Source organism: Cynocephalus volans, chromosome 12, assembly GCF_027409185.1.
Source record: "Cynocephalus volans isolate mCynVol1 chromosome 12, mCynVol1.pri, whole genome shotgun sequence".
Classification (NCBI taxonomy): domain Eukaryota; kingdom Metazoa; phylum Chordata; class Mammalia; order Dermoptera; family Cynocephalidae; genus Cynocephalus; species Cynocephalus volans.
The window spans coordinates 90,806,607-90,818,975 of record NC_084471.1 but is presented as its reverse complement, the minus strand read 5'-3'; the positions used below and the strand labels follow the sequence as shown (position 1 = coordinate 90,818,975).

The following is a 12,369-nucleotide window of genomic DNA, read 5'->3' as shown; positions in this document are numbered from 1 at the left end:
AGAAAAGGCTAATAAGTAATGGAAAAATTTGGCAGCTCACCTTAGAACAAGTATGAGATGCCTATGATACATCAAAATGGAGTGTGAAGTAAACAGGTATGAGTCCAAAGCTCTAAAGAAAGTTCTAAACTAGAGTTATAAATTTGGAAGTCACATATATATAAACAGTAGATATAGATCTATATGAGTTAATGAGTTCAACTCAGGAGAAGCTTTGAGAAGATGGTCTAAACCCATGGCTCTCAAGGATCAAGAAATGAGGAGGATTCAACAAGGAGACTGAAGACTATACATAAAGGTAGGAAAAAACAGAAGGTGTGGCAGTGTGAAGACAAAGGAATTTCAAGAAGGAGAAAATGATCAGCTTTGTTACTACTGCTGAGATGTCTATTAAGATGAGGACAGAAATACCCAGTGGACTTTGTAGGCTGGCAGTTGTTGGTGACCTAGACAGTTATAGCTGTTTCCTGTAGGCCTGCCACAATTTAGGATTTCCTACTCCAGTGCATTTTAAAAGAAACTTTCAACAGCTAACTGAAGTAGTAAAAGGAACACTACATAACTCTGTTTAAGAAAAAAAAAAGTCAATTTCCAAAATGTTACATATTTAATATCATTAAAGCAGTCTATTTCAATGTTTAAAAACTATTTTTGCATATAAATTCATTTGAGTTTTATAGAGAGAGTATTTTTCCTCCCAATTTTATGTGTGATTAAAATACAATGTTCCAATAGAATTGCCCAGGATCAAACAGGTAGGAAACAGTACAGCACAAATAGATTTATGACTCATACTGTATACAAGAGTACTTCAAAAAGTTTGTGGAAAAGTTAAATTAAAAGATAAACAAACCTTTCCATGAATTTAGGGATACCAAATACCACTCACAAACATACCTTGCTTGAATAAGACAACCTTTTCCAATAACTGTTGCATCTGTTGGGAGGTCTATAGTCGTAAAGAGAACATCAGGAACTTTTTGTTTCCTGCAGTTATAGCAATACGTGAGATGAGCTGGAAATGGCATATTCAGTTCATCATACGGTATATGGCAAAATCCACAGCACGCAGGCAAGTTTTCATCGAGCCTATATAAATACATTAAGAAAAAAAAAATAAGGTATTCTTAAAAAACCTATATGGTAGCACTGAAACAATTCACTGGCACAGTTTTTTCAGTAGAACATTCCAACTGTTTAATACACTTCAAAATGCCCCACCTTCACTTTCCTATTTATGATGACCTTTAAGGCTCTGTAATACATAATGGTCAATATCCACTTTCATGCTGACAAAAGAAACTGATGAAGGTACAGAGCTAGAATACCTCTCTTTGTTATACAGAGACTTGCAAATTTATACTAAATTTGAGCAGATACAAATTTTTTTTATATTTTTCCTTAATATATACTTAATATATGAGTACTGGGGAAGAGAGCAAACACACATAACTATGGCATAAGGAGAAATTAAAATTAAAGTTTATATTATTCAGTTAAACTCTGGTACCAAACTCAATAGTTTTGGATTTCATTTATTTATTTATATATACACACATATATGTTTAAATATACACATATATGTTTAAATATATATGTATAATATATAGACATATAATGTATAAAATATAATGTGTAGGGGCCAACCCCGTGGCGCACTTGGGGGAGTGCGGCGCTGGGAGCGCAGCAGTGCTCCCGCTGCGGGTTCGGATCCTATATGAGGATGGCCGGTGTGCTCACTGGCTAAGCACAGTGCGGCCGGTCACAAAAATGACAAAAAAAAAATATATATATATATATATAATGTGTATAATATATATATATATGTTTTATATATATGTATATTTGATGGTTTCATCTGTTTATAGAGAACATTTTCAACATTTATGAAAGCTAATAGTTTAAAAGTTTAAAGGAGGGCTGGCCGGTTAGTTCAGCTGACTAGAGAGCAGTGTTATAACACCAAGGTCAAAGGTTCGGATCCCTGTACCAGCGAGATGCCAAAAACAAATAAATAAATAAAGTTTAAAGGACCAATAACTTAATAAGCCAAAAAAGTAAGCTTATTTCACCCAATGTTTTCACTTTCTTTTACACATACATTATCATTATATTTCACCTTCCATCAAGATTCTATATATAATTTTGGTACAATATTGTTGTTTGATTATTTTGTAAACTAAGAACTTTATTTATGAAAATTGTTTCATGACCTCTTCCTGTTTTTGGAGGTGAGACAAAGGGTAAAAAGAGGAAAAGAAAAATCAAATATATTGTGACAAAGCCAAAAAAATGTATACTTAAAATTCTTCAACTGGTGAAGTTATACATGTCAATTATCAAGATACTAAAAACAAGGGCTGCTGGTTAGCTCAGTTGGTTAGAGAGTGGTGCTGCAACACCAAGGTGCAGGGTTCATTTACTGTGCTGACCAGCTGCCCAAAACACAACAACAAAATGATGACACTAAAAACAATAATGTGCGCAATACAGTGCAGAGGTCAGTATTTCTCTGTTACTGAAGGCTAGTTAAAAATCAGTGAAGTACTTGGTCCTAATTCCTACAGTATATACCATGGCAAGCCACCCTCAAAGAGAAGAAGTATCCCAGCTCTGGGAAAAAAATAAAGTCAACCTCTCCCTTCTCTGCCCTTCTGAAAAATAAACCAGGCTGCAATGACAACCTCTGTTCCAAACAGCCCTCCACAGTGCCATCCTGCAGAAATCTAGGGTTCAGTACAGCTGCTGTGCCGGATGCAGATAAAATACAGACCTCTTCACTGGAAAAGAAAAAATACAATCAAGTTAATATTTTCAGGCAGTGTAACTTCAGAAAATGCTAAATATCAAAATGATTATAACAGTGACAATTTAAATTTGAGTTAGACTCTACTATTAAATAATATCACAGGATTACCTCCTAAATCTAGGATAGAAAATAGAAATAATACAACTTTATTAGAATGGAGAGGGCAAGAATTCTTTATAAATTAAAAACTGGAATAAGATAAAGTATAATGTTAATGACAATAGCTTCCTTTCAAATATAGCAAGGCTGAAAGACCGGAATGTTTCAAAATATAAGCAGTAACAAACTACACTGTTGAATCCAGCATTAATCCACTAAGTTGTATTTAAATATCCTTTAAAGGCATATGAAGTTTTATTAAAATCATTCTAAAAGCAATTATAAAGGTATCTGAAATAATATCCAAGATAGACTAAATGAAGCTTAAACTACATCATTATATGTAAATAGAAAACTGATTTTCAAAAGAATTCTTTGAAATTCTTTATTACATATCACTCAATTTGAGAGCTAAAAATTAAACAATCAACATAATTACTGAATGAATCATCCAAAGCAAATGAGAAAAATAGCAACCTAGAGACAAAATGCTAGAAGCACGATATAAATGGAAAGAAGCCTAATAGGACAAAAGAAAAATAGTCACTTGAACTAAAAGTGAGTAGAGGAAGACCAGGCTTAAAAGGTAAGTGGGCACTGAGCATGTTAGAAAGAATAACACGGAGTCAGAAGGAATAAACTGGAGGTTTCTGAATCAAGAGCAGAAGTGCATTTCAAAGAGTTTGACCCAGTAACAGTAAGTAAGATGGGTTGGAACAGAAAAAATTAGTAAAGATGAGATTTAAATTCAAAAATTTTTTGAGGTCTAGATGGAAAAAAAGGAGGTTCTGTCAGATGAATTCAGACTTTTAAGTAAATTAATTGGACTTATTTGTACACTCTTGAATCCATGACCTGTCTTCAGCCACAGTGAATCTACATCTGCAGCCTTCTTCATATGCTATTCTTTTAGCTTTGAACATTCTCTTACATGCCTTTTCATTTATATAATTCATATTCTTCCCCCAAGATTCAAGCATCAGTTACTTCATTGACACTTTCTTCCAATACTACTTCTGGGATCCCAAAGAATCCTGGGATATGTCAATCATGTATTTTATTTGTCACCACTCTCCAGGAGAACATAAGTCTGATGGTCAGAACTATGTCTTTTAAAACCATATCCCTAGGACCTGAAAGTGCATGACACTACATCCATAAAAGAGGCAAGACTATCTACTAGGAAATAAGGCAGGATAAACATGACAGAAGTTAACAAGAGTAGAACAGCTACTATGAGAATAGAACAATTCAAGAATATAATATATGGTCTGCAAAAGAAAAGAAAGGTCCCACAGAAGATTAAATAGCATGGCTCTGTAATGCCCATATTTACTACAGTTTAAAGATTTTTCCCTAACGATAATGATCACCACAAGAGGAGAGAATCTGGTAGTAAGAATTATCCAAGAACAGAACATGGAAAAATAAGATAGCAGAAGGTCAAACAGTTTCTAGATGATATCAGTTATAAACTTCTGAAGGGGCTGACAGTAGGGTTCAAGGATGACAAAACAGCAAATAAAGCCAGAATGAAGTAAAGAACCTGTAAACACTTGGTTAAGGTAAGAGTCAAAACAAACTAGGTGTAAATGAGCAAATGAAGATTGGCAGAAAAACATTAAATAGTAATCTGAGAATAAAGTTTTATAGTTTCCAATTTTTAAAGTAGAACAGTTTTGAGTGACAATGAGGGAAGAGAGGACTTAAGAATGAGACATTATAATGCCAGTCTGCTAGAAGAGAGATAATCATGTATAACTGGAGGAGACAGCAGAGAAGTAATTAAGAAAGGCAGACAAATGTTTTGGAGGTAGATAAATCTGAACAGTAGAGTGGCAAGAACTTTAAAGAAGGAGGGCTTGTTCAAATGAAAAGTAGGGGAAAAAAAAAAAAAAAAGAATTGAGAACCAAAAGTATGGAAGCCCCTTCCTAACTTGGCAGAGTTTGAAGAAAGATTTGTTAGCAGGAGACAGTTACATACAGTTAGGAAAAGAAGGCAGAATGAGTTTACAGACAAACTTTAAAGACACATGAAAATCATTTACCACATATAAAGGCTTTCAAAGGCCTTATTAAAAAGAGTTAGCAGAGTCAGAAACTGGAATAAAATAGACCTAGAGCTAACACTTGCCATTTGCCAGCCAGTACCATATTCTCATTTAATCCCCAAAAAACTTTATTTGATAGGGGGTATTATTTCCATTTTAATAACTATAATACAAATTGAGGCTTGTGGGAGATGAGTTAGTTTCTCAAAGTTATACGGTGATTAAGTGGCGAAGACGGCATATGAACCTTGATCTGATGTACTCCAAAGCTCATACTCCTGAGCACTTCACTACTCTTCTTTTCTTTATATTTGCATAAAGCTTTTCCCCTTTCAGATGACAATCAAAATTACGGTGTCTAAAAAAATCAAGCTGCTATTATTTACCAGATGCTAGTTGATTCACTGTAGCCCACTACCGCATGACAGCCTAATGCTTTAGCATGTGATTTTATTTCTTGTCTGATTTCTGCCCACCATGCATCTCGAGTTTCTGGTTCATCTGAAAAATAAATTTAAATCAGTTCACTACTCAATAGCACATTGTCTATATAAAAAAGAAATGTTTAAAATAAACATACTATGGTAGTTAAAGAAGTATTGTTCTGTAACAGATTTTTAAACTTCACATCTTTAAAATGCTACTTCTTAAAAAGCATAACATCTTAAACTTGGTTGCTGGAAAACAAACCACCTAACCCCTTTGCTTTATTACTTTAAGGTAAGGGATAGCTATACAAATGTATGTTTAGACACAACTTAAAATGTAGACCCAGACTTTCCAGATTCTTTCCAGATTAACTGAGAGGGTATACCATGTCTCACCTCACTGAGTGAACACCTTATGTGTTATATCCATAAATTTAATTTAAATTCTTATTTCATTCCCTGGTACCTACGTTTTTATAACATTCTGGGTTCTATCCAAGGCAAAGATTTGTCAAGGTTAAAAGTAAGAAAGTCATCTGTGCCATTCTTCTACAGAGATATGGGTACTAAAGTAAAGTGACAGGAAATAAAGAGACTAGCCAACCCCACCCCACCCCCAAATCAAATACACTTAAAAGATTGAAACAAATAATTTGGTTAATGTATATAAGTACATATTTTAGATAGAACATCATGAACTCCATGTATGGCTCTGTAATTTTTAAAAAAGATGGCTTAGAATCACAGAATTGTGTTTCATTACCATGGGAAGTCAAATATCGCTTGTAATGGAACATTATAAATGGAAGTATGTCACACATACTTCCTAATCACTTGCATTTAGCTACAAACTATGGGTGACAGCAGCTGCAAATTACAGAAACTTTTTATGTGCAAAGATGTTAAAATCAGAAACAGTCTATAATCAGCATATCCTGATTTATTTCTTTTTGTAGCCAATTCCTACTTGGAAACAAGCTGAGATAGAAAAAAAAAATGAACTCTAAAAGGATGATAAGCTCTTATTGTATGTTTTCTACATAAAAAGGCACTGTTAAAACTGAAAACCAAACAATCCAAACACTTTTCTATTTTTGAATTACAGTACATATCCAATTTTTAAAATAAGTAGAATTATACTCACTAGTAAAATAGTGAAGACATCAAAGTAAGGAAAGGTTAAGAGGCTTGTTATAACTCACATTCCTATGATGTGATTTTGTTTCCTCCACAGGGAGGAGATCAGCAAAAGGGGGAAATGAGGAGATAAAAGCCAGAACTACAAATGATGCCAGCCAGTTCTTGAATTAAAGTTTTGGATCCAAGACAGAGCTATCCTAAAACTTTCTTTCAGAAGAAAAGAAAGCATGAAGACTTCAGAAAACTGAGGGAAAGGTCAAAGTACAAGATAAAAACAAAGAAGGAAGAGAAATAGAAAAGACCATAATATGGTGTTAGCAATCAATATTCTGAATTAAGAAATGTGTGAAACAATTAGGTGGCCCTATTTTGCACATACACTACTGAGTTAAAGAATTTCTTCATATTCCTAACTAAAAATGTATACATTAACAGCACAGATACACGTTCAATTCTATTCTCTCATTTTCTTCTGCGACATACATGCTTGTGGAGCAATTTGAATATCCTTTTAACATTATCCTTTCCTAAAACGAAACTTGTATCATAAGACAAAGTTTTATTCACGTAGTTGCTCTAATCTATCAAGGTATTTATGAATCTAAGAAAACATACCACAAATAATAATAAAAAATATGGCAGTTTAAAAAATAATTATTTTCCTGAAAAACTCTGTGAAATAAAAAGTCAACCGTTTCTTAAAATCACTAGTGGAACCTGCTATTTAATTTTTAAAGCACTTTGGAAGTTTAAAATATTATTTTCTAAAGCAAATAATTGTATACTATTTTTTTTATAGGAATAGATTTTCTCACATTAGGTTTGCTTACATCTATACCACAAGTAATGCATGGTAGCTTTTCTGTTTTAAAAATAACTGTTACAGGAAACAATTCATAACATTGTTGTAAAAAATGGAGGAAGCTCCTTATTTTAAGTTCAAAATATATTTGTCTAGAAATGGCCGGCATGTCTAAATGGAAAAGTATGTAATAAGTCCTATGAGTTACATGTAACCACATAGAATACAAAGTTTATTTACATCAAACTTACCTTGGCATAACACATAAAATAATCAGATCATTAAACCAAATACTATGAAAAAATTAGTGGCTGATTTAAAAAACAAACAAACAAAAAACAAAATGCTGAACGCAGCGCACGTGGAGCATTCATATTCTTCTGACAAATTCACAAGCAGCCTTTATTTTGACACATGAGCCACACAATTGCACATGGGGATGCCAATATTGTATTTAATAAAGTATTTACAAGTTTAATAAAAAGCTAAAGAGTTACATAACATGGGAGCTGAGGAAGCAAATGGCATATGTCCACACTCCAGAGAATTTCTTAATTTGGTTTTTGGCTGAAGCAAAAGCTCAAAGAACGAAGGGTTTGCAAAGCAGATTCAGCATACAGGAGCCAGAAACAGTGGATATTTTGGCGCATGCTTGGATCAGGTGACAGTACAGACTGAAAACTATGGCAGCTCACTGAAATGGTTACAGAAAGTAATGGCCCTAGATTCTAGGTGAAAGCAAGGCAAGCATACAGTAGGGAGCACTTAATAACAAACTAGTACTATATTAACAATAATTATCTACAACTGTAGCAAGAAGCCAAAGGATGAATTTTTTAGCTATTAAATGAAAGGGTTACTTAATTAAAGTAGAATTAAGATTAATCAATTTATGTAATATTAAAGAAAAGTTAAATTTATCTTCAAAGCTATATTATACTCATGCCAGAGATGAGCCAGAGAATCTTCAAATAGTAATTACGATTCAGATTGGCTTATTACCAATACAAATTCAGAAATATCATATTTAATCCCTGTAATAGAATTTTTAAAGTTTAAAAGCTGCTAACTACATTCTTATAGGAAACACACTAGTGAATTTGAATTATTTTATTCACCCTACAGAAATACAAAATTTAGGATCTACCATATTTATATAAAAGGCAAAACAGTCTGTTTTAAAAATGTATGGCAACTATACATGCCATACAGTGAACTGGATACAATTCAGTTATTTGAAGGATATACAGCTGAGATGTGAGGTCACATTTAATAAACACTGCAAAGATGTTAAGAAAAAAATCTCTTCACTTTAAATACCATGCTCCTCCCAGTAATCTATAGGACTTTTGTAATTATACAAAGATATCATTTTAGGAGAAATTAAAATTTAATTATTATACAGATTATATTTCATACTATTTTATGTTTTTTTCTGCAGGTCAAAACCCTTCCTAGATAATATCACAAATCTTTTAATATATGATTTCAATTGTAAGCATGAACTGAGCTCTAAATTGATACCTTACTGATGCCTCTTTTAGGGGTAATGTTGGCACACTTGGGTTGACATCAGAATTCATTCATTTTTGCTGTTATTTTTCTAGAGCATGGCTACAGCTTGATATCTTGCCATCTTTTTAGCATTTTATCTTGTTTCTGAAGTACAGGTGAAACTGGTAAAGATTCCTCTTTGTGTGTGTGTGGCTGGCTAGTAAGGGGATCCGAACCCATGACCTTGGTGTTATAAGGCTGTGCTCTAACCAACTGAGCTAATCGGGCAGACCAAGATTCCTAAAATGACAGTTTACATCTCAGAAAGTAAAGAAATGAACAACTCAACAAAATATGCTTTTATTAAACTCAATCCCTTTGAGATTTTAGGCAATCACATGCTTGCAACTCAGAAACACTGACTACCTGAAGTGTTAAATTCAGGTCTAATTTTACATTGCTCTGGGAGAGAATAACTTTGCCCTCGAGAAACTTTTAATTTGGTTGAAAGAAAAAAGAAAATGAACAGTTCTTCAACTTAATTTTTAAATGAACAAAAGGAAATAAAGTGTCAGGTAGGATCAAATGAAGGTTTTAGTACAATGATTATCTTGTTGATGGACAGCATGAAAAGCTATATTCCCAAATACCTGAAAGTAATATTCCAACTGATAACTTCTTGAAGAAGATAAATTTCCCCTAATGAAAAAGAAATTAGAGAGTTCAGGTTCAAGGGAGCATACAGCCTCAAACTGGGTGGGGATCAGAAACAGAGTAGGAAGAAGACTTTCATTATAGAAGAAGTAATGTGCAAACATCAAGACATAGTAATTTGGGATGTTAGGATGACAGCTGGGATGTAATCCATGTTGGACCAAACTGGCGTCTTTACTATCGGTTAAAAAAAAAAGTAGGATATGTAATCTACTCCTTCATTAGGAAATTTCACTCTTTGTATATATAAAATGTAACTGGATATTCATTACTCCAAAACTAATAGTAATATAGAAAACCTCACATATCATACATTCTATATTTATGCTTTCTTGAACTCTACCTACTTCCTGAAAACCCTATGAAAATACTGAAAACCAAAAGTTGCTTAACTATTTTAAGCTTAGTTTGCACATCTGCTCATGAGTACCTCTCAGATAAAGTGAAAGGATAAGTGATGAGATCATCAGCAGAATTCAAGTTTCAAGAGAGCCTACCATCTATCTCCATTTAACTAATACACACACACACACACACACAAACACACAAACACACAAACACACACACCAAAACAGTATAAGAACTAGCCTAGACTAGGTGTATAAACAGGATGCCTGCCTGGCTTAACGATGATGTTCCCAAGTACCCAACACAGTGCTCAACACGTGGAAGGCACTCCATAAACATTCACTAAATAAAAGGTTTTTATGTAAAACTTAAAAAAAATTAATTTGGATCAACAGACTGATATGTACACTCTATAAATATTTCTTTGCCTATCTGATTCACAGTTTGCTAACATTAAATATTTTATAAAGTAATAGTTATTTGTCTAGGTTTTAATTATTAAATTTTGCTCCCAAAATAAGATTTTCTAAATCACTTATAAACCTGTTAGCTAAAAAAAAGAGTAACATTTTCTAATTTCATACCACTAATCTAAAGCCTGCCTTATCACCAGTAAAAGCTTGCTATAAGACTGATAAAATCTTAATATGTCCTGATATCTACAATCTACCTAAAACACTATTTAAAAAAACTTTTCAAAATATTCTCAATAACAAAAAAAAAAAGTTATCTAGTTTTAAATAACTTAGTTTTACTAACTTAGGTCTTAAAGTATTAACTCAAAAATACTGTCTAAGTTTGGAAGCTATCTCAAACTAATATATGACTACATTTTCAATCCACATTATACAACTACTTTACATTTCCTTTTGCTACTTCCTAAAAAAATATCTGAGCTGACATGCATCCTACACAGAGAAAGAATAGCAAAATTTCCCCAACTACACAGAAATCATCACTGATTTTAAAAGTATATGTATGAGCTAATACTTTTAGTGGTAACTCAGGTGAAAAAACAAAATGATGATATGTATGTGAGAAACAATAACCTAGGACTATTAAAATATACTACTTTTTAAATATCTTCTACAACTCAACTTTCAAATAAACTTGAGTTTCCAAAGGATAGGATTCAGTTGCTCACTGAAATTTTACATTTGTGGGTATGAGATAATCTCTTTCTCAGCTAAAAGCTGACAAGAACCTGCTTTACTTACCACTTTCCACTAGTTACTAAGTCCTACTGATTTTTACATTCTAAATGTTTCATTAAGAGCGCAGCCAGATTGCTCAAGTTCAAATCATGGATCAGCCACCTTCTAACTATTCACCTTGAGAAAACTGCTGTTTCATTTTGCTCACCCGCAAAACAGGATTAGTGCCCGCCTCAGTGATCTGTTTTGAGGATTGAATGACCTACTCTTATAAGGCACTTAGATGAGTGTCTGGCACATAGTAAGTGCTTAATAAATGTTAGCTCTCCTATTACCACAAACCCTAGGTCACTTATCTTGGCCAGGACTACTGCACAGTCTACTAACTGGTCTCCCTGTCTCTAGTCTTGTTGCCTTTAAATCCACTATCCATCCTGTAGTCAATGATGTAAGGTGAATGTGACCATGGGCTACCCTGTCTTATTCCTCTGCACTCCTGTTCCTGACATGTCACATACAAGAGTTGTAAATGCTGAATCCTCCTTCCAAGCAGCAAGATTCACCTTTCTTTTCTCAAAGTCTATTATCAGGCCAGAAACATAAGAAGAAAGACAAGAGGGCCAGCCCTTGGCTCACTTGGGAGAGTGTGGTGCTGACAACACCAAGTCAAGGGTTAAGATCCCCTTACCGGTCGACTTTAAAAAAAAAAAAAAGAAAAGACAAAAGAAAAAAAAGAAGAAGAAAGAAAAGAAAAGGTACTTTTTAAAAATAAATTCTCAAATATTGAGTTCCCTTCCTCTTGCCCTAAAAAAATAATTTCTGTCATAGTAGTTAACACAAACTAAGACCGCAAAGCAGAAGAAAAGAAGACAGAGGAAGGAAAAAACCCCTAAACTAACCAAGTAACCAGGAAATACAGTAGGAGGGAACAACTGTAGCATTAATAAAAATGATATCAATAATTATTTTTCTTACTAACGTGGTCAATTCTTGATTTTCTATGGTAATATAGGACAGCAATGGCTAAATATTCCCAAATTACAGATAAGAATACATACAATGATTTTAATACATTTTGTACTCAGTGGCAAACAACCTAGTAAGTATGAAGTAACTATGTAAACACCATCAATCCAGTACTGGCTAGGGATAGTGTATGGAAAATGCTGGAAGTTTCAGAACCACACTCAAAGTATGTATTAACATGGGTCTAAATATATTTTCTGAATATAAATCTGTGTGATTCTTCTACATGTCATCCAAATTCAAGCTCAAGAATTACCACCTCTACAAGATTCTCTGACACACACAGTTAATCATGCCTTCCTCT

General features: G+C 33.4%; 1 protein-coding gene across 5 annotated transcripts in view; it reads right to left on the bottom strand.

Annotated features, from left to right (window-relative positions):
- Nucleotides 1-12,369, bottom strand: part of C2CD5 (C2 calcium dependent domain containing 5) — a 107,969-nt gene that overhangs the window by 51,628 nt on the left and 43,972 nt on the right. For all 5 annotated transcript variants that reach the window (XM_063076262.1, XM_063076258.1, XM_063076260.1 and 2 more), the window contains 3 exons: nucleotides 5,346-5,460; nucleotides 2,685-2,780; nucleotides 898-1,089 (listed from right to left, as the gene is read on the bottom strand). In XM_063076262.1, the coding sequence (XP_062932332.1) occupies nucleotides 898-1,089; nucleotides 2,685-2,780; nucleotides 5,346-5,460 (403 nt within the window). The remainder of the gene's footprint in view (nucleotides 1-897; nucleotides 1,090-2,684; nucleotides 2,781-5,345; nucleotides 5,461-12,369) is intronic.